The sequence below is a fragment of the Nannobrachium achirus genome, assembly GCF_963921795.1.
Source record: "Nannobrachium achirus genome assembly, chromosome: 23".
Taxonomy (NCBI): Eukaryota; Metazoa; Chordata; class Actinopteri; order Myctophiformes; family Myctophidae; genus Nannobrachium; species Nannobrachium achirus.
Window position 1 is genome coordinate 29,558,139 of NC_137830.1, and position 27,618 is coordinate 29,585,756.

At 41.8% G+C, this 27,618-nt stretch overlaps 1 protein-coding gene across 1 annotated transcript in view; it reads left to right on the forward strand.

Annotated features, from left to right (window-relative positions):
* Window positions 1-10,806, forward strand: part of celsr1a (cadherin EGF LAG seven-pass G-type receptor 1a) — a gene marked incomplete at its 5' end in the record, with an annotated part of 187,771 nt that extends 176,965 nt beyond the window's left edge. Inside the window, 8 exons of the mRNA XM_080754310.1 lie at window positions 1,097-1,223; window positions 1,715-1,840; window positions 2,672-2,802; window positions 5,635-5,735; window positions 6,312-6,461; window positions 6,943-7,176; window positions 8,897-9,236; window positions 10,718-10,806. Of these exons, the coding sequence (XP_080610436.1) occupies window positions 1,097-1,223; window positions 1,715-1,840; window positions 2,672-2,802; window positions 5,635-5,735; window positions 6,312-6,461; window positions 6,943-7,176; window positions 8,897-9,236; window positions 10,718-10,742 (1,234 nt within the window). The 3' untranslated portion in view covers window positions 10,743-10,806. The remainder of the gene's footprint in view (window positions 1-1,096; window positions 1,224-1,714; window positions 1,841-2,671; window positions 2,803-5,634; window positions 5,736-6,311; window positions 6,462-6,942; window positions 7,177-8,896; window positions 9,237-10,717) is intronic.
* Window positions 10,807-27,618: the final 16,812 nt, after the last annotated feature.

Below are 27,618 nucleotides of genomic sequence, written 5' to 3' on the forward strand. Positions count from 1 at the left end.
ATGGGGTCCGCTCCAAAAAAGAAAATAAAAGAGACAAAGACAAACATAAGACAAGCAACAAAGCGTGGGACTGGGAAGATGACTTGAATGATGCAGATTTAAGCAGGCTGTGTATTCTGCTTAAAGAAGAAACAAACAAAAAGCGACAGAGATCTCATATATGGGCATAAAATGGACGCAGATAAACAGATATCTCCATATACGGGCATAAAGGGACACAGACAGACAGATACAGAGATCTCCATATATGGGCATAAAATGGACGCAAATAGACAGATATCTCCATATATGGGCATATATGGGCATAAAATGGACCCAGAACTATATCTACAGTGATCTCCATATATGGACATAAAATGGACGCCGACAGACAGACAGATACAGATATCTCCATATATGGGCATAAATGGACACAGGCAAACAGATGGTCAAAACGGGTCCTATGACAACAGGTATAATGGCGTTTGCATTAAAGGGCGGGGCATTCATTCCCTATTTACATCGTTCCCGAGTTGGCCAGGTCGCCGACTAGACGCTGGGCCGCCCGAACCAGCTTCTAGTTTTCCCAAATATGGATATGACTGACGTCTGACATCATACAGTAGATGTCTCATATTATAGACCACATGAGACTCACACAATATGTCCATATATGGGCATTCCAAGGTATGGGCTTAATATTGATGACATCAGGGATCTCCATATATGGGCATACAAAGGACAAGGACGGAATTTGATCTCACAATGTGATGTCACAACAATGTGATGTCATAGGTCAGCTATAAACACATGTGGAAGGGATCTCCATTTATGGGCATACAATGGGCAAACAAGGGACAAGGATGGAATGTGATGTCACGATGTGATGTCACAACAGGTCAGCAGCTATAGACATTGAGGCGTTACTCACTCACGGATGGACATGATCTGCCGGTTTCCATAGTTAACTGCGACCTAGGGTCACAATAAATCATTGTAACTTATCTAATGATCTGTGTGTGTGTGTGTGTGTGTGTGTGTGTGTGTGTGTGTGTGTGTGTGTGTGTGTGTGTGTGTGTGTGTGTGTGTGTGTGCGTGTGTGTGTTTGTGTTTGCAGTCCTGCGTTGCGTATGGCGTTCCTCCTGCTGTTGCTCATCAGCACCACCTGGCTGCTGGGTTTGATGGCGGTCAACAGTGACGTCATGACCTTCCACTACCTGTTTGCCATCTTCAGCTGTCTGCAGGTATATATACATTCTCCTTTTGTGTTTCATTTGTACGGCTGCCACTATTGGTCCATTTCAAGCTCGTTACCATGGCTATTGGATCAACATGTCGTCGTTGTCGGGTGAAAACCTTGTATGTCCAATACTGTTCGTTTTGTATTTATCATTTTGAAAATGATTTAGACTAGTGAAAACAGCCAATCTACAAGCACACAACGCCTCGCGGTGCGAGGCGTTGTGTGCCTGTAGATCTGCTGTTTTCACTACTTTTGTGCGATGGCCTTGTATGATGAAGCAGGGCTTTACTTTGCGAAAGAACGTACACATTTGAAACTTGGAGATACAAGGTTTCCACCCGACAACGACGATATAGTCTCTTACAGAATTCTGCACGAGTCACATTATGCGAGAGAAGAATGTGAGCATAACTTTTATTGCCTTTGTTTTCTCTGACAGTAGATGTGTGTTGAAATCTGTGTCTCTGTCTCTCGCTCTCTCTCTCCTCACAGGGAGTGTTCATCTTTTTCTTCCATGTGGTCTTCAATAAAGAGGTGAGGAAGAACTTGAAGAATGTCTTCACGGGGAAGAAGACTGTCCCTGATGAGTCCAGCGCTACCAGAGCTTCTCTGCTCACTGTGAGGACACGCACACACACACACACGCACGCACACACACACACACACGCACGCACACACACACACATACACGCGCGCACACAAACCCACACACACACAAGCAGGCAAATGTGCGCTTGGCTAACAGGCCTGGCCCTTTAGATCAGTTTTCACCCCAGACTGCACATGGGAATCTGGCCTTAAGCGGGACTGGGGACGGCCCCCATTTGGTAACTTTACATACTGTATACAATAATTGATCACTCCGGATGTCTCCGTCCGTTTTTTCCCTTTACCTTCGTGTGACTGCAATCAGTACTGAACTAAGTACACAGTATACAGTGAGAGAGCTTCATAACAACCGTTTTACACTGATTATGCCAGTGGTTCTCCAAGGGATCCTTGAGGGGCTTCCAGGCGGTCCCCTGTACAGTTTGTTAATATAGCATCAAAAGCAGTTTAACCACTTTTAACCCTAGTATATATGATCGGGTAGTTGAAAATAGCCAATCTGCATTAAGCTCACAGCGCGTTGGCGGGTTTGGAATATATATATATATATATATATATATATTTAATTCTGGAGCTCTCTGAACCCCCCCACGAGCCAACTCCGGATAAGTGGTTGAAGATGGATGTGGTGGATGGATAACACAAGTCTTGTAGTGGGGGTCCCACATGGTTGAGAAGCAGTGGATTATGCAACAAATACAATGATGCCACCTTTATTCCAGGAGAGATTTAGAACATTGAATTTCAATTGATTGAATGACTGTACTGTTCTTTTCTCCCACATTCTACCTCTCTCTCTCTCTCTCTCTCTCTCTCTCTCTCTCTCTCATGCTCCCGCAGCGCTCTCTGAACTGCAACAACACGTACATCGAGGACGGCCCGCTGTATCGCTCTGCGATCGGGGAGTCCACCGTGTCACTGGACAGCACACTCAGGTCAGCCAAGAGCAGCTACCTGGCTTACACACTCAGGTACAAACACCGCATGGCTCGCTACAGCTAACACACTAACCGCATGGCTCGTTTGGCTAGCTAATTCAAATACTATAGGACTAGTAGTCCTAAGTTAAGCGTGCTCCATTGACGGTGGTACCTTTGGAATAAAGGACGGGTGCAGACAAACTCACAGCAAACAGTCTTAAGAAACAGTCCACACTCACATGTGCGTGTGCATGTGTGTGTGCATGTGTGTGTGCATGTGTGTGCATGTGTGTGTGTGTGTGTGTGTGTGTTTGTGTGTGTGTGTGTGTGTGTGTGTGTGTGTGTGTGTGTGTGTGCGTGCGTGCGTGTGCGTGCGTGTGTGCGTGTACATGTGTGTGTGTCTGCATGCGCTTGTATTTGAGTGCGTTTTGGGGTGTAACAATAATAGATGATAAAAAATGTATTGTGTCAAAACAGAGGGTGAACATTTACACCGTTAACCCTGTGGAGTTAACTGTGCGCCTTGTTTATATTTACACCCGTTTTCAGTTGTGTGGCTCCTATTGTTCTGGTGATGTACAGTACGTCTGACACCTACTAACACCGACCCAATACACCCACACACACAAACACACACCCTGCTTCTTCTCACTTTATTTGTATTAAAAGGAATACTTCACCCCCACAAAAAAACGTTTTCTATCAATTACTCAACCCATGAAGCCTTCAAGTCATTATTATTATTTGCTCAGGAATGCGACTTGGGGTTAGTAATTGATAAGAAAAATTGGGTGAAGTATTCATTTGAAATCTGTTGCTCTCTCTGCACTCGCATGTTGCTCCACAATGCACATCAACGTCTGCATTCAGGAGCGCAACAGGGTATACTGTATGCAGCAGGTGCATGGTCTCCATGCAAAACACTACAGACACAGACAAGCACCTCTCCTCCCCACCATGTCATACCATGTGTTTATGATAACCTCTTTATTATGTTTACAGGACATTTTATGACAGAGAACACGAATATGTCATGGCACCACTCAGGCATAAAAAAAAAGGAGAACATTGAGTGAGATCTACAATGCGTTTGCAGTGCAGTATCTTCTGAGCTTGTATATCAGCAATTTTCTCCAAAGATATTTTAGCTGGGAAAAGGAAGGGATAAGGAACAGTATAGACCAGGGGTCTTCAACAGGGGGTCCGGGACCCCTAGGTGGTCCTCAGAGTTACTACAGGGGCAAATCTTTGCGTGATAGAAATCTTTTTTCTCCTTTTGTATATTAAGCACTTGAACCTAGGCATTCATATTCTGAGAACTTTAGCCAAAAATAGCAGATCTGCAAGCTCACAACGCCTTGCAGTGCGAGGCGTTCTGAGCTTGTAGATCGGTTATTTTTGTCAAAGAGGTTTGGTGTAGAGGGGGAAAAGAGCAGACTAAGTACAGAGTGAAAGGTCAAGTTTATAAAGTATTGACGGTTCAAGTGGTTAAATATCTGAAACACCAATTTACATGAATCCAAAATACACCGATGATTGTGCTGTCAAACAATGAAACAACATGGAATGTTGTGGGTGTCCCTGCGTCATCTCTCTCTCAACTAAGGGGTCCTTGGGCCTGAAAATGTTGAAGAGACTCTGTCTAAACCCGGGACACAGGGCACATTATTCAGATATTACGATGCATATCATGAAGGCAGGTTCACTGCACGCGTTCGCTCTGTTTGCAATGAAATCCGCCCAAATTTTACAGGGTGTCACGTTCAAGACATCGCTCACGCCTCATGTTCAACAGTGACAGACATGGAAAAACAGACACTTTGTTTTCACTACAGATGAACGGTGTCACATTGACCCGCTGTTAAATCAGTTTGTACAGAATCGCACGTCTGAAGCTGTAAAGCTGTCATTACTGCGTAATGGGAGCTGAAACTGGGGTCAACAAGAGAGAGATACCCCCCCGGGGAGATATGACATGCTGTATTGATGGATTACATAACAGAGAGAGAGATTGAGAAATGTTAACACACACCCACACACACACACACACACACTCACACACACACACACACACACCACGGTTTACCCTCCAGGTAAACACCTTAGCACAGGCTGCCTCTGAAGTGAACAGCTACACTAGTGCATGATGGGAGATGAAGTTCATGAAAGAATTTGACATGTTTCTGTGCTGAGAATAGTGAGAAATAGATCAAAGAAATGGAGGGGAGGAGCAAACGATACAAGAGGAAGGGAAGAGAAGAGAAGCAGAGATGAGGAGAATGGAAGAGAAAAACAGCAGCAACACAACACTGTTTAACTGTTTATTTGGCTGGTATTCTGATTAGAAGTTGTTTCCTAGCCTCCAGGTTCAAATGCCTTCCTGAACGGAGATGATAAACAGCTCGTTGTAAAAAAACGAATTACATTAGGCGCAACTTCCATTGTTTGACTCTTTTGTTTATGCTGTCAAACAGCACCACCTTCTGGCGGAAAGATTGTGGTGTTTTTATGGCGGCTGTCTCAATGAACCATGTTCATGACACGTTCACTCTGATGCTTTACCCATTTAGAACGGGTACACATTTTGTGTATCATTATTTTATGCTTTAACTATTGAAAAATAGCAGATATACAAGCTCACAGCGCGGCACCGAGTGCCGCGCTGCGAGCTCGTAGATCTGCTATTTTTGAAAAGTCGTGAACATTAGAATTTTGACCCGATTCTATAAGTGTCTTTTGAATCCTTCTAATTCTAGGCCTAAATGGGTTAACGCTCTCCTCTCCTCCCCTCCTCTCCCCTTGTGTGGCTCTCTCATTCTTTTCTCTTCTGTCTGTCTTTCCCTCTCCTCTCTCCTTGTCTCCTTGTCTCCTGGTCCTGTTCAGGGAGGACTCGGGGCAGAAGCCCAGCGTGTCTTCTGGGACAGCCAAGGGACACACAGACCTGGACGGTCCTCTGTTCCACAGGAACGGAACCAAGGGAGACGGTGAGACACAAACCCAATGACGTGGAAGTCCCGACGTCACACGTTTAATCGTTTATCTCTATGGAGAATAGCATTGGGTCATCTTACAGAATCCTCTCATATAAAAGCATTGTGGCCCAAAAATAAACAAACTGTTATGATATTGTAGGGGAGGTTAGTCACCAGAAAAAGATAATGAGTGTTTTTATTGAATCTATCATGGTTAAAATGGAGTTTGAAGTTTTACAATGGGTGTGTATTGGGAGAGGCCCTGGGCATGGAGGGCCGGATAACATTCAAATATCTAAATATTGAATGAAGCAAATGAAAAACTGTTCAGGGTGTTCATAAAAGCCTGATTAGACGATAAAATGAACAAAAGTGTTTTTGAACAAAAGTGTTTTATGATCAAGTAGGGCGTTAATTTACAAAAAAAAACACACACACACACACACACACACACACACACACACACACACAAAAAGTTAGGATAAGGGAACACAAGAGGTTTCTGCCCGACAGCAACGATATTCAGTTATACCGTAGCAACTCTGCTCTATGTTCTGCTCCTTCTAAATGAATCTGTGTCTTTTTCAGACTCGGACTCGGACAGCGAGCTGTCGGTGGACGAACACAGCTCGTCGTACGCGTCGTCGCACTCCTCCGACAGCGAGGACGACCACCTGGACATCAAACCCCAGTGGAACAACGAGAGACAGCCTGTCCACAGCACACCCAAAGGTACATGTCTCTCTCTAACATTATATCAATCTTTCTATGTCACTCTTTCTAACATGTTGATATATCACACCCAAAGGTTCATGTCCCTAACATATTAATTAATATATCACACCCAAAGGTACAGTACAAGTAAAAGTTTCACAAATAAAAATGTATATAAAGGAGAATTCCGGAGTAGCGTTTTATTTAACTTAATCTGACGTTATCATATCCCTAGACAATATCTGTATAGTTCTTTGTGTGTGGAGTTGGAGAAAGCTACTGCAATAACATTGGCTGACATTTTCTTTTTAATGTTCGGTATATATTATAAATATATCTATACTTTGATGTCATGAGAGTCAAATATGTTAATAACAACACTTCTTGCAGAGTAATAGTTTTATTGTAACAATGATGTGTAAAAATTGTGTGTTCTGTGGCGCCCCAAAATCATTCTAATCATATTATGTGTGGTGTTGAATTCTGTGTGTTTTACCATTTCTAGATAAAGGTCATCCGGTGGAGGCAGTGGCCAATCACGTGAAGCCTTACTGGCCGACGGAGCCAACCACAGCCAGTGACAGTGAGGAGCCGGGCAGGCTGGAGAGGCTAAAGGTGGAGACCAAGGTGAACGTAGAGCTCAACCATGTGGCGGACAGAGAGAGGGAGGAAACAGCGCCACCTGCCCAAGCCAACAGCAACAGCAACACCACCAACCAGCAGCCCGAGCACAGGAAGGGTGAGATTGATTAATTGATTAAGATATTTTGCCTTTATTTATAGTTGAAAGTGGGGGGGACTTCCCATAAGTCCTACATCTCATTAGTCCTACATCTCATTAGTCCTAATTTGGTTAGGGTTAGGTTTTAGGGTTAGGTTTAGGCATAGTTTTACTGAGGTTAAGGTTAGGGTTTAGGTTAGGTTTAGGCATAGTTTTACTGAGGTTAAGGTTAGGGTTTGGGTTAGGTTCAGGTTTAGGCATGGTATTTTCACCAGGTTAACATTCACCAGATTCGGACTAATGGGATGCAGGAACAATGAAATGTCGGACCAATGCCATGGCACCCAAAGTGGAGATGGACTGGAAACAGGGAGAGAGAGATGGGGAGAGACTTGCAGGGAGAGAGAGATGGGGATTGTCGGGTTTGGGACTTGGAACTCGCGATGCACTGTTGGGCTACTTTAGAGCCGAGTTGACTGAATACTTTTTGAACATTTAGCAAGACGTACAGAGGTACAGTTCTACAATAATGCTAAAGGGATTTCACAAAAAGCGCTGAGGGCTTTTTTCCATTGTGGTCCTGTCATCTTCAATAACCAACTGCCATCCATTTAGTTGTATTAATCACTTACTTCACTTTAATGAGGAGATAGACCCACATATCGTCACTGTCGGGCAGAAACGTTTCAAATTTGTATGTTTTTTTGCAAAGTAAAGCCCTGCTTCATCACTAGAGACTGTTGCACAAAACTAGTGGAAATAGCAGATCTACAAGCACACGCGGTGTGGTGCGAGGCGCTGTGTACCGCGAGGCGTTGTGTGCTTGTAGATCGGCTATTTTTCGACGATATATGGCATAGCTCAACCCATGTATCGGTTTGGCTGATATATATCCGCTATTATTTGACGTTCCTGGTTCTCTTGACAAAAGTCTGGGAAGTGTGATTTTTGCATTGGAGTTTTAATTGTTGCCGGAAATAAGCTCTGTGGTAAAATGTTCATGATGCTTACTCGTTTGGGTAAGATAATCTTCAAAGTTAATGCCTGTTTTATGATTATTATTATTCTTTTTTAAATGTAAGCCTAAATGTGATGGGCAGAGCAAAAAATCTAACGGTACGCTATGAACAAACATAACCGCATGTTTCGAATGTCACCACCACTAATGTGAGTTTGGCACGATGATGTGTAATGATGACCCCAATGACTTCTCTGGAATTTAGCCAACTTTGTTAGCAAACTCTAAAGCCTTTAATTCTCTGGAGGGATATTTTACTATTATGTAATATATTTTATGTTGTAGAAAACAAAAGGTAAAATATCTGTTGACCACAGACCTTGTATAAGGCATTCAACTAGTAAAAACGTGGAGGAAAACCAGTTGGTCGAAACGCACCCATTGTTTCTGTCCGTGAGTAAATAAACCATGTGAAAAGGACAGAAATGTATTTTGTGCTGGCTTTTTCATGTCATTATCGAGCTGTGCAAGATTTATATTTAATCTGGAGTGTTGCGGGCGTTCTGCTTTATTGCAGTCATTTCTCACTATATATTGTACTAGTAAAAACCTAAAAAAACAAACAAACAAAAAAACAACAACAACATAGTCTTTGAGAGAGAGAGAACCAGGAAGTGCAAAATGCTAACTTGTTTCCAGGTTTTCGGGACTGCAAACTTTTCCACTCTGTTTGTTACCATTGTTTCCGTGAATAAGCGAAAATCTCCTCCCGTCCTCCAGGTATTCTAAAGAACAAGATAAGCTACCCTCCCCCGCTGACCGACAAGAACATGAAGAACCGTCTGAGGGAGAAGCTGGGTGACTACAACCCTCCCATCACCATCACCTCTCCTCCCCCAGCCAAGAACAACACCGCCTCGTCGCCCCCGCCACCCGCCCCTCAGCCCGCCTCCGTCAACTCCGTCGTCAAGCCCCCCGTGGCCCCCAGACCCGCGCAGGTCCCCGGCCCGCCGGCCCAGACCACCACCACTGGCCCCGTGGTGTACCGGGAGACCAACGGCGGACTGGCCATGCACCTCAAGTCTCCCACGGTCAACGGAGGCAACGAGTCAGAATCCGAGTCAGTAGTCCTCTAATTATCACAGTCGTCTGTCTGTCCATGTTCACACTAGAGCCCCGCCCATATACAGTATGCTTACAGTAGGGATGTCCGATATTGGCCTTTTTTGCCGATATCAGATTTTCTGATATTGTCCAACTCTTAATTTCCGATTCGGATATCAACCGATATATGCTTTTTTCACCAAAACTAATGTCAGGTAACAACATCTCTTATCTCATATTATGCCTAATTTTATTGTGACGCCCCACTGGACGCATTCATAAATGCAACAAGGCTAAATAAAAACCATTACCAATATTTTCCGATCTACTGTAACAACGATATACTGTAACAACGGAAGTATCGTCCGATAAAACAAAACCTGGGTTATTGCTGTAATTGCGCTAATGCTGTGCATGTTCACGCTTCAATCTAATTATTACCATAACCAGACTATTCACAGTAATGGCATTATTAACGTTTATTAACGAGTTTCTCAACATGTCTTTAGCACAGGGGGAACCCCAGTGTCGTGGAGCGGGTTCCAGGGTGTCCCCAACTAAAATGTTTAATAGTTAAGAACAAAATCTACCCATACTGTACACTGGTCTGTATATGGTCTGAGCGTATACAAATGGAACCAAATGGACCCTTTTTACGAGTCCATTTGGTTCCATCTGTACACGCTCAGAGTTAAATTAACAATGATGATTTTACAGTGTAGATTGGGGGAGGGCAAAGATAAAACTGGTATCTCCGTGGCCCAAAGCAATTCTCAAATCAAAAGGGTTGAGAAACACTGGTACACTGTATTCAACCACAACATGGATGAATTCAGGAGACCACCATGTTGCATGTTTTTTTTACGGCCCACTTCCCTAACCTCGCATCATTCATTTAGTTGTATTAACCCATTTAGGCCTAGAATTATTTAATGCTTTAACTATCGAAAAATAGCATATATACAAGCTCACAGCGCGGCACCGAGTGCCGCGCTGCGAGCTTGTAGATCTGCTATTTTTGAAAAATCGTGAAAATGTGTGCACATTTTTTCAATTTATATTTTTCAAAGCAAAATTTTGTAACTTAAATATCTGCTTCTGGGGGGGTCCCTGGAACAACATATTTTGAGATGGAGGGTCTGCGGCCAAATTAATGTAATTGTGGGGGTCCTTGACGTGAAAAGGTTTGAGAACCACTGATTCAGAGGAAGGATTTAGAAGTCGGGTCAAAAGATCGGGTCAAAGATATTCAAAGACTTGCACACATTTTCACGATTTTTCAAAAATAGCAGATGTGTTTTTTATTTTATTTTTATGACCCACTTCCCTGCACTCATCTAACCTCGCATGTCCTACCCCCCTCCCTCCCTTTCTTTTTTTTTTTTACCTCTTCACATCCCTCTCCCCTGTCGTCTTTTCCTCGCATCCCTCCCTCCATCCCTCCCTCCATCCCTCCCTCCCTCCCTCTCGGCTTGTTTCTGTCTCTGTACCTCCCAGTGACAGTAATGAGACTTCAATCTGACCTGATAGGAAAACGCAGAGCAGTCTCCCCCTGTGAGAGGAGGCGCGCACGCACACACACACACACACACACCTCCACAGGAGAGAGGAGGAGGAGGACACAAGAAGAAGAGGAGGAGGAGATGACACTAAAAGAGAAGTGATAGAGGATGAGATGGGCGAGAGGAGGGATTCTACATTGGAGAGAGAGAGAGAGAGAGAGAGAGAGAGAGAGAGAGAGAGAGAGAGAGAGAGAGAGAGGCTCCAAGTACTCCAGAGGCCCTATCTATCTATCTATCTATCTATCTATCTATCTATCTATCTATCTATCTATCTGTCTATCTGTCTGTCTATCTGTCTGTCCATCTATCTACCTCTATCCATCTATCTCTATCTCTATCTATTCGTCCATCCATCCGTCCTGCCTCTCTCATCTCCTCTCTCTGGAGCAGCAGCAGTGCCCCCTACAGGCTGCCTGAGTGAAGAACACGGTTAAAAAAAAAGACGGGTGAAAGGATAAAGGGAACGTTGGACTGAGACGGGACACAGCGGAACCTTGTGTGCCAAAAAAAAAATACAAACCACTAAAAGGAGCGAGAATTGAAAGGAAGAAAAGAAAAGAAAAAAAAAACTCCCCCTGAATGCACTGCGAGCCTGCCGGAACCGGCAGACTAAGCTGCCTTCTCCATGGACGATTGTGAGGGATGGTTTCCCCCCCCCCCCCGCAAGCTGATCTCGGGTGATTTTGTTGAAATATTAAACCACTAACTGGAGGAGAAACATCTGAACTGGTCAGTGTTTAGGAGCAGCTTCCGGTACACATCATGGACATGGCATAGATACAGGTGTGCGGCCTGCCGAGTGCAGCGTCAGACTCGAAAAACAATGCATGCTTGTGCAGCCCCCGTTTGTAGTCCAAAATGGTTTACAAAGGACTACAAAGGTTCCACATGAGCACTGGTGGGACCGCACCAGGACGTCCTCCTGTGTCGATAGGATTATTCCAGACATGAAGCTTGTTGTAGGCATGTGTTCATCTCGGAGTGGACGCAAGATGTTGTCGTCACTCGAACTATTTTGGGACAGACTCACAGACTCACCAAGTGCTCTTCCAGACAGATGTGCATTCAGAGTGTAATTAATTGTAGATATTTCTAAAGCAAAAAAAGAAACAAGTCTATTTTGTATAGCTTCTGAATGGAAGAAAAGTCCTATCGTATGCTGTTTTTAATTGACTGATGTGCAAATGAGTCAAAATGTGTGCCTTTTGTCCCGCGTGCCTGGATTCAGGTCTCGAGTTCCTTACAGCATTTTCGTGCAATTAATTAGCCCGAAAATATATATTTTTGACATGTTATTTGTGTCATCATGATTGAGTACTTCCACATAGAACACGAATACTAAGCAATTTTTATTCGGAAACGAGTTTGATTTCTCACCACAAACAAAGCAATCTACCTTTTATGAATGAGGGATCCACCTTAGGAAGTTTCATGAAAAGACATTCGGCGACACATTTTCGTATTATATATGGAAGTGTTTATTCGTCATGCCTCCAGTGTGTAACGACCATTATGCATGCATAGAAACACTCACGTTACGAGTGTTTGTGTCTAATACAATGCGATAAAAGATAATTATTACATTGTACATGCATAGTACCGTGCACCAAATACAATGCAGATGGATGTGTTCACCCAACACACTTTGGGGTTGTGTGACCCATGGTGTGATAAGTGCTCTCATACACTGCGAAATCCCGGGTGTTTGTTTTTACTCTTAAGAGGGTACATTGGAACCGCATGCGGACCTCAGAGTTTAAATCAAGACTCAGGAATTTGCAGTGTACAAAGTCCCCTTTTTCAGGTCTAAATGGTGTGATGTCAAGGTTTTTGAGTTAAAACAAAAAGACTTAAAGCACTATATTGTGATAGTCCGGCTTGCAATTCTATCCAATCCAAGGACAGAGTACCGGTTTTTCAGCCTCAATTTTATTGAGCTGGAGCAGGGGTCTTCAACAGGGGGTCCGGGACCCCAAGGGGGTCCTCAGAGTTACTACAGGGGGTCCTCCAAATCTTTGTGTGATAGGAACTAGTTTTCCCCCCTTTCTTATATTAACCACTTGAACCCTAGTGTCCATATTCTGAGAACTGTTGCCAAAAATAGCATTTCCGGCAAAGAGCTTTGGAGGGGGAAAAGAGCAGACTAAGTACAGAGTGAAAGGTCAAGTTTATTAAGTATTGACGGTTCAAGTGGTTACATATCTGAAAACACACATTAACATGAATCCAAAAATACACTGTTGATCGTGCTGTCAAACAAAGAAACTATATCTCTGAAAAGGTTGTGGGGGTCCCTGCTTCATCTCTCTCTCAACTAAGGGGTCCTTGGCCTGAAAACATTGAAGACCCCTGAGCTGGAGAGACAGAGAGATCCCTGTCAGTGAACATATAGCAATGATTGCTGTCAGAATATATAGCTTATTTTAATGAAAACAAATCACTTACAACACCTGGAACAGTTATTTTGTGGAATGTGACCGAGTTTCCCTGTCTTGTCCAAGTACTCGACGAGCGACACCACTGTTCAACAGAGAATGAATTAAGCATAAGACTCAGACACTTTCCCCTGTGTCCGTTCTGCCTGATTGTACAATGCATGAGCAAACAAACACAAACACACCGCGTTACCAAAGTCATGATACAATACGAGGTTGGGTTGTACTTAAGTACAGTACTTGAGTAAATGTATTTAGTTACTTTTCACCACTGACCTCAGCTCACTCTTGAGTTCACTTCAATTCAGACCAATACAAAGTTAAACATTGACATGGTGGAGATACTGTTGATTTGCTCCATTAGAGCTGCAATTTGCACGTTTTCATTTTCCTACCCCGGCGCCTGCAGCGTGTGAGACCACTCACACATTTAGCGCTCTCTCAAGACAGAATCCCAGCTTGGCCTGGTGGAGTTAATTGTGAGCTTCACCTTCAACCACTGCATATGTACCCTATATTTCCAATTAATATTTGGTGCCCGTTGGCCGTTTGCCTCCTGGCGATTATTTGGAAATTTACGGTAGTTATATCGTATTAACTTTTATTCGTTCAAAATGAGTCCCGGATTGCAGCTTTAAGGAAGTCATAAAAAGGAAAGCTCTAAGAGACTTTAAGTAAGGGATTTGCAAAGTTTGGTTTAAAGGGGAGTATTTACAGAGTGGATGGCTGCTCAGGTGACTATGGTGAGTGTTTGGGGGGGTGGAGTTGATCAGTAAGGAGTTAATGTCTTGCTCAGGGACACTACGACACATAATACTGGGCGAACCTTGGGGTGGAACCGCCGACCTTCCTTCTGATGCAGACGTCCTTTCCGCCCACTTAACCACGCCCCCACCTGCCCGCTTACAGTAGATCTCCACCCCCTGCGTTGTTTGAATGAACCCATCAAAACTGGGAAAGCATCTTGTGTCATTTTAGATTTTAGCTGTATGTCGTTGCTGTTGGTCAAAAACCTCCATAAAATCTCCATGTTCTAACTTTTTCGTAAATTAACGCCCTACTAGATTATACTACAACGTCGCTAGCTGGAAATGTGGTGCAAAGCCACGCGTTTTGAGCTTGTGGATCTGCTTACTTTTGAATCCTGAAAAGTAACAGTTTTGCAGATATGAGGTTTCCACCCGACAGAGACGATGTACAGCAACATAGGTTTTTCAGAAACCTGTTAGGATTTAGAAGGCATTTATAGAATCGTCCTCAGGTCTTATAATGGATTACATGAACTTGACCTGGAACCTGCCGCAAGGACTACAAGACCCACAAGTCCTGTAGTCCTTTTCACTACCTGGTACAATGAAAGTTAATTTAAAGTTTACTCCCACACCGAATGCCTGTACACAAACACACACAGAAGAGAAACTGAAAGAAAAACGAAATCCCAGACCCAGTGTTTTGCTTTTATATACACCCGTTTATAAATGTCCTTTGTTTTTTTGTTTTTTTTGTTTTTTTGTTTTTATGATCCAAGACACTGGAAATGTTTTGTAACATAATGTATATTTATTTTTTATGGTTTTAAGACACTGGAGGAAAAAAAAGATGATTGTGACTGTAAGATTAAAGATGACACGTTGAATTTTTTAATGTCTCCCAACATATTGCTGTCAGATTCTAACTTGTTGCTGTACGCAAAAGGTAGAGCAACAACTTCTCATCTCAACACTAAGCCAACTGTTTTTTAATCGGTTAGCTAGTCTCGCAAACTGTTGGCCGATCGTCGCCATATTTCTTGTACACACAAGGCCAGTGGTTCTCAAACCATAGGGTGCCGTGATGCAAGTCCAAGAGAATACTTTGGAATTTTGGAATTTATCAAAATCACTTCAGTTTAACCACTTAAATCCTACTTAAGACGTGAGACGGACCACCAAACCTCCTCACCAAAAATAGCCAATCTATAAGCACACAACGTGTCATGTTTTGAGCTTGTAGATCTGCTATTTCTGGTGAATGTTCCCCCCCCCAGAATGGGGATGCTGGGGTTCAAGTGGTTAAATGTCAAGTATGAAGTTAGTCTTAACGGAAACTACTATTATCCTAAGTTTTCCTCCTGACAAACACTGTATCTTTGGTGGAAAGATTTACATATTTACGTAGCGCAATATGACATAGATGTAAGGTGCTACTGTATAAAGTAACAATGTAATTCAGGGGTTCCTTGGATAAAAAGGTTATTTACAGGGGTGACAAAAACGTTTGAGAACCTCTGCATTAACTATCTATTTTTACAGCATGACACTGAAAGAGCCAGTTAGTCTACTGTCTGTCAAATATTCCTAATATCATTAGTAGAGTAACATAAACTAAGTAAGTAGCATTTGATGCCCATAGGTCAGGAGCCTATGTCCTGTGCACAGCACAGAGTTAAGGTGGTTGCACGCTGCTGCGTTTTTCGTTGCGAAATGCGTTTTTCAGGACAAGGAGAGAGAGGGAGATAGAGAGAGCAAGGGACTGTGTGGTGCGCGAAACGGGCGGCAGTGTGCAAACGTGACTGACACAACGTGAGGTTGATTTTTTTATTTGCGTGCTCCGAAATTCACTCCGATATTCGGCCCGAAAAACGCAGGGCAGCTTGATGTAGGCCTACAAGTACAGTAGGCCCACATGAATTGACAGTAGCAGCTTGCACACAAATCAATTTCACCCACACTTCCTTACAACTGTAAGCCTGTGATGTGACAATACAATTGATTAATATGTTGCAGGGACTTACCCCCCCCCCCCCCCCCCCCCAATCCAACCCTTGATACTGAGTTCCAACCAAGGACAATCAGAGGGGACTGCCCACAATGAGACACCGCCGGACCAATGACATGGCAGTATGGCACCCGTATGGCACCCAATCAGAATCACCTTTATTACATATGTCTTCAGGTGTAAAACTGTTTGTGAAATTCCTTTTTGTGCAAGGCAATCATTTGTCTTTATTTCCATAAAAAAAGAAAGGGAAGAAGAATGGGGGGGGATCAATCATAGAAAACAAACATATTATTATCTACATATTTACACCTGAGTAGCCTACTAGTAAGGGTAACCAGGTCACCCTCATTGTGAAAAGAAAGAGGTCCAGGGTCCCCCATTACGAGATTTTGTTAAAATGTCCTGAAAAAATGTTTAGTTATTAAAAAAAGAAAAGAAGAAGAAAAGAAAAAATGCCGATCTACAAGCTTGTCTATTTTAGGTCTTATAGGTTTAAAAAGTGCTTATGTCGCTTCATTTCATTTGGGCTTGTTTTTCTCGGAAAATCTGGCAACACTGTTAGTTTTATAAAAAAAAAGAAAAAAAAGAAAAAAAAGTTGAGCAACAACAGGTGGACGGTGTCTGTGTGTACTGTGCACTGTGCAGGACAGGGCCTCAATGCTGGAGGAGATTTGGCTACAGCTAGTTAAGTGTGTTTGTTACTGAAGAGGTGAGTAGAGCATCAATCAATTTCTCTAACGTGAAAAATGTAAATGCACGAATAAATACAGTAGGAACTTAGGAAGGGATCACGCCACTGTCGTCTGTCAGACTGTCGCGACCGTCATGGTCTATTTACATAAACAGCTGCTTGATTCTGATTGTTCAATCGCTGAAATCAGAGGTCCCCAAAATCTAATCTTTGCTACTGGGGGTCCCTGGAACAAAATGTGATGGGGGTCCGTGGCCAAATACATATCATTATGGGGGTCCTTAAGTTGTCCTCCTTGACATGACAAAGTTTGAGAAACAATGATAGCAACATAAGTTTTTTCAGGAAAACTGGATTTAGAAGGATTTTTAGAATGTGCCTATCAGTGGTTAATTAGGACCGCCAAAATGTGTTTTTGGCCGCGGACCCCCATCTCAAAATATTTTGTTCCACGGATGGACCCCTATCGCAAAATATTTTGTTCCAGGGACCCCCAGAAGCAAAGATTAGATTTCGGTCTATTCTGTTGGGAAACGAGTTTGGGTCGACTTTGTTTTTAGGTCGACCTTTCATGTATTCTGACAGACCGCTACCTAATCAAAGGCTCAGAACACCTGCTGCAGTGCACAGTCAGGCCATGTAAACAAACACACAGTGACATTAAACTACGTTGCTCTCAAGAATGTGAGTTTGACCGCGGAGGCAGTCTTTATCCCTTACATGATAAACGTTCAGATTTCAAATATAAAGTTCGAACCCCATGGCCACGGATATGCACGGGCCCGCAGAAGTAGGCTACCCGTATTTTTCGTATGGTTCAATAAAAAGCATTTTAATGCAATCGGTGGACGTTTTCTGTCTTTCCCATAGGTCTTTCCTCCTGCGTGACCCTATCGTTTGGTAGGTGTGTAGGCCTACTGCTCTCTCATACATTGTTGAGAAAATGGCCACTGATCGGATTAAAAATATTTTATTGGACAATAAGGAAGATGTGGGTACTTCTGTAACATCGGTGGCTATGCATGGACTTTATATTTGAAATCTGAACATTTATGTAGGTGTAGACCTATAAATGTAAATGGAGAAAGTGCAAACCCTGCAGTTCGTCAATGACTGTCATGATATGACAGCCAGTTTTCAGGGCTCATACACATGTAGGAATAGTTTGCAAGTGTTTCTCACCTTCTGGCTTGCTAGCTAGTTGTGACCAGAATATCATCACCCTTTATTATTGGTAGGCTATTAAGAGATGTCTGAACCTTATGACAGTGAGCTGGTACTTATCTTTACTACAACTATCAAATCAAATGTTATACAGTAGTTAGCAACACAGTTGATTTAATTGGAAACGTTTGTGAAGTTTTATAAACAAAAATATCTTTATATACAGTCTGAGTCATGCAGATGTCAGCACATATGTCTTGTCAGCAGGAAATCATTACATCCCCCAGTGTCTCTTTCATGGCCCATAGGCTATATGGAGATTTCTGTGTCTGTCTGTCTTTTTTATGCCCATATATGGAGTTCCGTGTGATGCATGCCCAAATATGGGGTCCTGGCCATCATATTGATTACATCAGGGTCAAGGTACTTCATACTGTAGGCCTATATGGGGATTTGCAGATATTATCCATAATTCTTTGAGACCGACTTCCCGTTCGGTGCACCACTTCCACTTAACTTTAACTTACATTTTGTTGAGCTGACATAATCCTTGTTATGTCCTCAATACTTAAAACAGTGAGTACACATTATCAGAGTATCTGGAGGCCAGTCGATGACTTCAGTAATATGATGTCATATTGATATCGCCCTACCCCTACCTTGAGAAAAATCGAGATCTCCATATATGGGCATGTGTTTCGACCAATCAGCTTGAGGAGATTTTTGGGATCTCCGTATATGGGCAAGTGTTTCAACCAATCAGACTGGGGATCTCCATATACAGTGACAGTCAGTGTGGACACAAAAGGTCTCTGCTGCCATGGCAACCGTGATGTCATAAGAATGCTCTGTTCAATCAGCAAGCTGTGAAGTAGCAACTTGATTCATTGATAGAGTCATACACAGTTAGGGATGGATCGGTTTAAACTTAATGACATTTGCATTGAGGATTGTGGTTGCTTGTTGTTTGCAGAAAGAATTAAAGAAGACAACGCCGTCCCTTGGAGGAAAGAACGATACCTTCATCAAGATAGAATGGGAGGAGATGATATAAGAGAACTGATAGAACGGCTCCTGTTGCAAGAGAGGATTCAAGACACGGAGGAAGTGAGCATCAGTAGAATCATTGTTAGCGAAGGAACCGCTGCTGCTTGCAGTGAGATGGCAGCACTGCTCCCTGCTGGCTGTTCCAATCTGGAAGAGGAGCACTCTGTCTCCCGACTTTACACTGTGAAAAAGGCCCTATGTGAAGAGGAGCCAGCGCCCTGCGCTGTGAGGGACACAGAGGAGAACAGGAGGAGATGTGAATCCATGGAGGATGCAGAGGCTATGTGTGTTGCTGCTGCTGCCATGCACCTTACTCATCACCACCTCCAGAACAAGGCCATTGTTTACATCATGGACAGACCCTGTGGTGCTGGTGGTAATGGTAATGACACTCATGACAGACCAGACAAGTTTAATAGTGGCGACGGTGACATCAAGCGCTCGTCTGGTGATGAGACTCAGAAACACAGACATTCGGCGACGGAGCAGCCACTGTGGAACTCCCTGTGCCAAAGGCCAGGTCCAAGCTCCTCTTCCTCCCCCGTCCGGGATGACGCCACCTGGGACTGGGAGGATGATGACTCCACCTCGTTCGTGGCCGAAGCAGACGGCCTGCACCTGTGGAACTCGTTCGCTTCCTTGTGCGACCCCTACAGCCCCCTCTGTTTCCGGGGTCCTCTCACGACCAGCAGAGAGCCTCGTAAGGATGGCGTGCCCGGCGGGGACCGTGCAGGAGGGACCTCCCCTCGCCATGCAGCAGTGCCAATAGCAGTGCCACAGGCGCCCCGGTTCAAAGAGGGCCCAAAGGAGATGCTTGACCGCTGTGAGACCACCACCACCACCACAGTCAAGAAGGTGCGCTTCACCGAAGACGTGGAGGAGTTCTTGTTGGTGGTGGAGGACCGGCGGGGTCCCTGGGAGCAGATGGCCAGGGACCGCCACCGCTTCCTGCGCCGCTGCCAGCAGGTGGAGCACAGCATCGCCTACTGCCTGGAGCCTCTGCACCGCAGCCTGATGTATCACAGGCTTACCATCTAATCCAGTGGTTCTCAAACTTTTCAGGCCACGACCCCCAAAATAATCATATTTTAACTGGGGACCCACCCCACCCCGACGAGCACTAAGAGTTGAGGCATTACATTTTGTATAACAGGTTCTATTGTGAAAATAGCAGATCTACATGCTCACAACGCCTTGCTTTGCGAGGCGTTGTGAGCATGTAGATCGGCTATTTCACAATTTTTGCCTCTAATATTTGACAGTTTGCCCAATGTTTAATTTGCCATTTTAGAGGTATTAACCCATTTAGGCCTGACCTATGTTTTCTAAAAAAAAAGCAATATTGTTGCTTCATACTGTACATGTACTGTAATACACTAAAATGTGTTCCCGGCCTGAATTAAGTCCTTAAATTGTCAGAAATGTGCAGATACCCTCTATACACTTAAACTTTATGTTAGTTTGTTTACTGTTGAGTGAGAAAACAATGTTGCACATTAAGCTAATCATCTGGGGACCCCCCAAAATAATTTGGGGACCCACAGGTTGAGAACCAGTGACTGATCTAATCAGGGTTCATCGCTATGCTGACTTGTGCCGGACATTTTCTCAAAAGTTATATTTTTTGACATGGACAGTACCATAAATGTACCATAGTGCTGTGGTCCTCAAAGTGGGTTGAGGGACCTTCGGCGTTCCTTGAAGGTGGTCCAAATGGACCATTATTGGTCAATAACTCTTGAGAGTGTACAAATGGAACCAAATGGGCCCATAGGGTTCCCAGAGTTCTCAGAGTTGGGGCTCCTTGAGAATAAAGAAGTTTGAGAAGCACTGTACTGGCAGACTACTGTGCCATAGTGTCATAGTACAGTACATACATAGTATGTACTATATATATATAGTACAGCAGTGTTATTTTCTGAAGAGAACCTGGAGACTGCACTCCAGTAATTGGGTATTGTGGTCAAAATAAGAACATTATAATGTTATGTAAAAATATATTTGCCACGGACAGCAAGTCCTGCCACAGAAACAATTGTCCGTGTACGGTCATACTCATGTTGATGAACCCTGAATCTAACTACCCCAGTGGTTCTTCATGTCAAGGATCACCCAAATTGGCATGTATTTGTTCATGACATAAGAGATAAGAGGTAGTGAAAATAGCCGATCTACAAGCTCTCAGCGCATTGTGAGCTTGTAGATCAGCTATGTTCATTAGTTTGGGTCATAACACAACATCCTCATCTAGAAATGTTGATATGAAACATATTATTTATGTTCCTGTATACTCTTAACAAATGTTTAAAGAAGCCATTGTAAACTCACGGTCACAGCATCAGCACTGCTTAATTGCCATTGTTTTATTTTATTTCATTTAAACATTATTTTTACAAATGAAAATCCCATTGAGGTCAAGATCTCTTTTACGATGAAGCCCTGTTCAGGGTAGCAACAGGACTAAGTTGCATCGTACATAACATAAAACATAAACAAACAATCACAGAAACAACTTAAAATAAGTCAAGAAGTGAAAACAGAGTCATAAGGCAAGAGAACTTATAGCACACTTTGGGAACGCAGCAGTGTTAAAATGTTTGTCGACTAACTTTTTTCAATGACGAAAACGAAATAAACATTAAATAGAAACTAAGCTAATGATGACTAAAACTAAGACTAAATATATATTTACAATTTCGTCCACAAGAAAGAAAGAAAAACTTTATGGAGGGACTAGTGGAGAAAAGATTCAGTAGAACTGAAATACATCTGCTCTGCAAGTTCACAACACGTGACATCAAATATCAGCCATTACGATGCCATCAAGGCATCGTTTGTTTTGACAACAAAATAGACTGTAGATTTAGATGATTCAAATATTAAACTGTATATAAGTCGACTAAGCAGTGTCGTCCATTTACTATATTGGAAAGGAGGAATAAGGATAGGGAGTTTGTATGTAGGCCTAATTCTGGGATTGTGCTGCAAGAGTATATTGACAAATTTTACAGTTATGTGAAGATTTATACAGATGGATCAAAGAGTATAAATAGCAAGGTAAGGGTAGCATTTTATGTTCCAGAATTTCACTTGTAATGGGCGGGCCCTTGGCCTGTTAATTTATTTCGCCCCCCCCCCCCCTCCTCGTATTACCTCCCCCCTGCCTCCCCTCCCTCCCTCCCGACGCACACTACCCACAGTAGCCTACTGCTCGTATCATGTGGGTTAGCACCTGTAGACATTTTATCGTACAGGATTTACATCATTACATCATACATTTACAGAGAGGTATGATGAGCAGGAAGAAGCAGTAGGGATACATGATTACATGATACATGACATTGACAATATGATTGGGAAACACAACCCAGGGGATGTAATTATGTGTATTAGAAAGAAGACAATTAAAAGATAATTCAGCAGAAATTAAATTAATTAAATATGAGCTAGTAGCAATTTACAATTTAGGCATTTAGCAGACGCTTTTAATCCAAAGCCACGTACAATAAGCAGGTAATACATCAATATAAGGAAGATATTATGTCAGTACATCAACAACAATATAACAAATGCAGAGGAATATCAATCTAGAGAAACAATAACATAGGTAGACCACGCACCTAATCAGTAAAAAACTTTTAAAAACCTAAAAATGCTGTCTAGCTTCATGTATGGTCATCAAGGGAAGGGTAGTGTTACAGCTACAGCAGTGCTATGGGTTTAGGAGGAGTCTGAAGAGGTGAGTCTGCTGTTCTAAGTGCTACAGGGAGTTTATTCCACAGTTTGGGGGCCAGGAGGGCAAATTGTCTAGGACGAGCGGATTTTTGTCCAAGGAATATTAAAGACATTTTAGGGGATATGTGATATACAGATATATGAGCTATTTGAATATCTTGGAGTAAAACAAAGAAAATATATATATAGTACATTTTGAGATTGAGGTGTAATGTGCATGTTCAATTAATATACCTATATATATTAATATTAGGGGAATTCAGGTTTTCAATCATAAAGTAAGTATAGAAACCATTGAGTGACAATTAAGACCTATACTGCACATAAACAGAGCTGCTACGTGTTTTAAATATGAGGTTTTTTTTGCCAATAAAGCTCCTCTGAATTGAAGAGTCCCATACACCAACACGGAGCTTTGTCATCAGCGCGTCATAGCTGGGGGCGGAGTCAAGCGTGGGGGAAATATTTAACAACCCCCATTAGTAGAATGGGGTTTTCCGTGTTTTCAAATCCGATTTTTTAATAGTATAGCGATGTTTTAATTAATTGCAATGTCTTACATTGATTCCTTGGTTGCCAATGGACAAAAAATGATGCATTTAAAATTAAACAGCTTTGGGATTAAATATTGTCTGATATTATTAAGGACAGGTCGCATCATCAAAGACCATGGGTTATCTAGACTATCCGTCTGGTATTAGACACTGTTACATTTTTTTTATGATAAATTAAACTTATCGTATCAAAAAACGAAAAGCATTAATTAATCAATGATGGTTATAGAGCACATTAAATGAATTCCAGTTGTCTACAGCCATTAACAGCTTGTTATCATGCAAGGATTTACACACTGACACAACGCAACACAACACAATCCTATCCTAAATAGTTTCAAACCTGCAGAAAATACTTTTAAACTGGCGTCGATCCTGCCATATATTCAAAGATCAGGTCTCTATCCTACTTGAACTCACTACGATGTGTTCTCTAAACAACATTGACGACTTAACGACTGTTCTTTTTTGATATTAGAGTAAGTTTAATTGATCATATATTGTAATTGTGTCTGATTAAAGACATAATGTAAACAGGTTTTGTAGCATAGAGGGTAGAGGGGGACCACGGGTTCTTATATTGTGCAACTCTGACACATGCACGGGGGATAATCTGAGTCTGATTATAAACCACTTAATTACATTGATTCCTTACTGCAAATGCCTGGACAAAAAACTATCTGCAATAGCATCGGGATTAATTGTTGTCCTTATAGGACTGGTCGGATCAATGCCATGGTTATCTGACTGATTTAATCACCTGGTAAGAGACACACTTTCACATTTTCATGAACATGATCAATTACACTAATCACAATATCAAACAAGAATTGACACATTGTCAATACATAAGCTGGTCACATTTGGGTTAAAAAGGCGGGGACGTTTAATGTTACCATAATGCTTTGAATGAGCGTGACAAAGTGAACATATAACTGACTGACTATATTGTGGGATGAAATCTGCAGTAGACGGCTGTGAATTGCTGTAAGTGGCATCTCTTTGATATTGAAGTAGGACTGTCATCTAAGGGGTAGCCTACTGTCATTTTAAAAAGTAATCTTACAATACTAGTTAATATGTTTATGATGTCATTGTGAGAATGTGCTATAGTGTTGTAGTCGAGTCCACCTAAAGTGTCCAAGTCAAGTCCAAGTCCTAGGGGGTTCGAGTCCGTTTTGTCTTATGGATACAAAAATAATATGAATTTAAAAAGAATTATATATTATAGGTCTACTACTGTAATCTATAACATTTTTAAACATTGCTGTTATAGCTGTGTCATTGTAATAAAGCTGCATGATTATGGCAAAACTTATATTATCAAACAAAATCTTATTTTAATATTTTTTAATAAAAGCTAAAATAAATAAATAAGGTTTCCCTATTCAAACACATAGCAGTACGTGCATGTCTGCATTTCATTGTTTAAGGTGAGAAATGTACCTTATGTCATTAGTCTGATGCCTTCGAGTATATGCAAAGCAAAAAAATACCCCATGTTACTGCTTCAAGTTGTTTTGATTCGTTTTAACCTCTCTACAGAGACTTACAATGTTACACTTCTCTCTATTGATCAGTGCACTTTAAAACGTTGGGACGAGGCTTAACGAGTTGTAATAGGCTACACCTGGAAAGACAAAAAGAGAAAAGACGTCAATTCTTAATCCAGCAGTACGGGTGGATTAATGATCACAAAGGCTGTGTTTGGAATTGGAAGCTGTGTAGGCCTACTGTTTAAATAAGGACTTATTTATTTGGGAACATGTCGAGGATGTCCTGCAGGCTGCAGGTAAGAGGAAAGCAGAGAGAGTTGTCTGTTGGCGAAAAAAGAACTTTTGGGAACTTGCTTGCTGCTGCTGCTGTGTGTGCCTGTGTGTGTGTGCGTGCGTGCGTGCGACTGTGTGTGCCTATCAGATGCGCATCAGATAATTCAGATATGCTCCAGCGCAACATTAATAGGCTATATACCATTAAAACCAAAGTAATGAGCCTGTTTTGAAAATGTAGCAGAGTAAAAGTACAGATACTTGTGTTAAAATGTAACGGATAAAAGTAAAAAGTACTCAGACAAATAACTACTCAGTAAAGTACAAAGTACTGAAAAAAGTACTTTGTTACAGTAACAAAGTATTTGTACTTCGTTACTTCCCATCTACATCTACAGTGCAGTATTGATACTTTTACGATACTTTTACTTAAGTAAAACATTTGAGTACTTTTTCCAACAGCTAATTTTCCCCATAGCCTGGACTGGAGGAGCGGTAACTGCTATTGGCCCAGTTCTTTCCCCCCATTGTCTAGAAGGGCACTCCTGGGGTACTGTCCTGCGATTGGCCCTTAGCTCTACCATGTGACATGAATAGCCTATCCAGAAGAGGTAATCAATGGTCGTCAAAGAAAATGAGCTGATTACCGAAGCTGGTGGCCCAGCTTAAAAACAAAGGCCATTAATTCAGCAATGATGTTCATGGAACACGTACGGGAAGGACACAGGAGGAGGATGCCATTGTAAGTGTATTAGGCAATGGGAATGGATTTAGACCATATTCACGTTTCAAATCTATTGACGACTAATGGGCCTGGCTGTTGGATTTATATTGTGGCACGTGATGGAATTTTGGATCATATTCCATATGGATAAACAGTTTTCCCCAATCATAATAAAATACTCCACACAATGAATGAGACCACACCGGAGAATATGCGTTTTTGTGTTGAAGTTTAGTCAGAGTTCAAAGTACTGTACAAGTACAGTATAGCAAAATCACCCATCGTAAGCTCTCTGAGTACAAAGCATAATGATTCCACATATATAGTTGAATGTGTACAGCATAAAATACATTAGTCACATTATGATTGGACAATTAAACATAACAATGGATCATGAGATGGTGTTGTGACTGAGTCTCGTGAACTCAGAAGCAAGGATGTAGAATGTTTTGGTTTCTCATTATCCAGTGTCCGGGACACTTTGACATTTCGCTGGTCAATCTTTCTGTCCCTGGAGTGGGGCAGATTCTCGTCTCGTGCATTAGTTATCAGATCAAAACATCATGGCATTGACTTTTAACACTGAGAATGATATCTATACCATGTTAAACAACAATAACATATTGTACTATCAATTCCCTCCTGAGATAGCATTTGAAGTGTCAAGGCAGCATAAACAACAAGGGAAGAAAACATGGGTTAAACTTTTTTTTAAGGTATTTGAAACAGAACATAATAATTGAACAATTTAAGTCAAAAACATTTCGATAGTTTTTGAAGAGTAGAGTCAAAAGAACTGTATATTTCCAAAGGTATTTAAATCAGAATATCATAATTGAACTTTGTTTTTGTTTTTGTTTTTTAAGTAGAGGTAAAAGATTTTTATTGTCTTAATTATTAATTATTATATATATGTATTTTACAAAGGTTCAATGTGTCGAAGATTGATTGGAAATTATCCATGTCAAGCAAGATAAAAACACATCAGCATCACGCTCCCGGGTGGTTATTACAATTTGGGGCCGATTTTAGTCAAAACAAGACGAACTTGACTCTTTACCATAATTTAGGTTAAAGACAAAAGCATTCAAAATGTATTTAGACAGCATCCGAAAATCAGCCGTTTGGCGGTCATAATTCGTACACCTCCGAGGTTACCTTTAGGTAATGAGTGGTCTTAATTGTCCCTGCAGGTTGGGGACATTTATAGTGAGGTGTCAAACCGGAGCCGCCTTAAAGCCAACTGTCTATTCCTCCTTACTGGCTTTTGTCCGAGTCAAGGTCTGGAAGAAAACTTTACAGCGGGAAAACGTGTGTGATGCAGTTTCATACTCACGAAATACATATGGATTTTTCACTCATCCTTTTTGACATTTCCACTTTGGACAGACATGCAGTGAAGTATGTGTCTGTCAACTCATTCTCAATTATCATCTCAAAATATCTTTATCTGTAAGACAAGGGAAAAGACAGGGACAAATCAATCCATAATGTAAGGCAATAAGGTATTTATATATAGAAATTGAATTGAAATGTTTAGATACATCACCAAAAGAGGACACAAGTTGTGTCAGTTTGTTCTGTTAGGGGAAACAGATTAACCCTGTATTGATTGGAATCAACTTCACAAAATGAAATATATTTAAATGGGATGAAATGAAAACAAAATGAAATATGAAAATATGAAATCAGAAAATGAAATATGAATTCAGAAAATGAAAATATGAAAGAAATAAAATTAAATGAAAAAATATTAATTCGAAAATATTAATTCTAAATATTAATTCCAAACACATTCCCTCCCGTTTGCCACAGCCAAAAATATTGGGTGTGACAAAAATTGTTTTGTTTGGAGGATAATTTGTTAAAATATGGTTAAATGAGAAACAGATGGTACCGAGGTACAGTAGGGTACCGAGGTACAGTAAAGGACAATGACTCTGCTCACTGTCAGAGT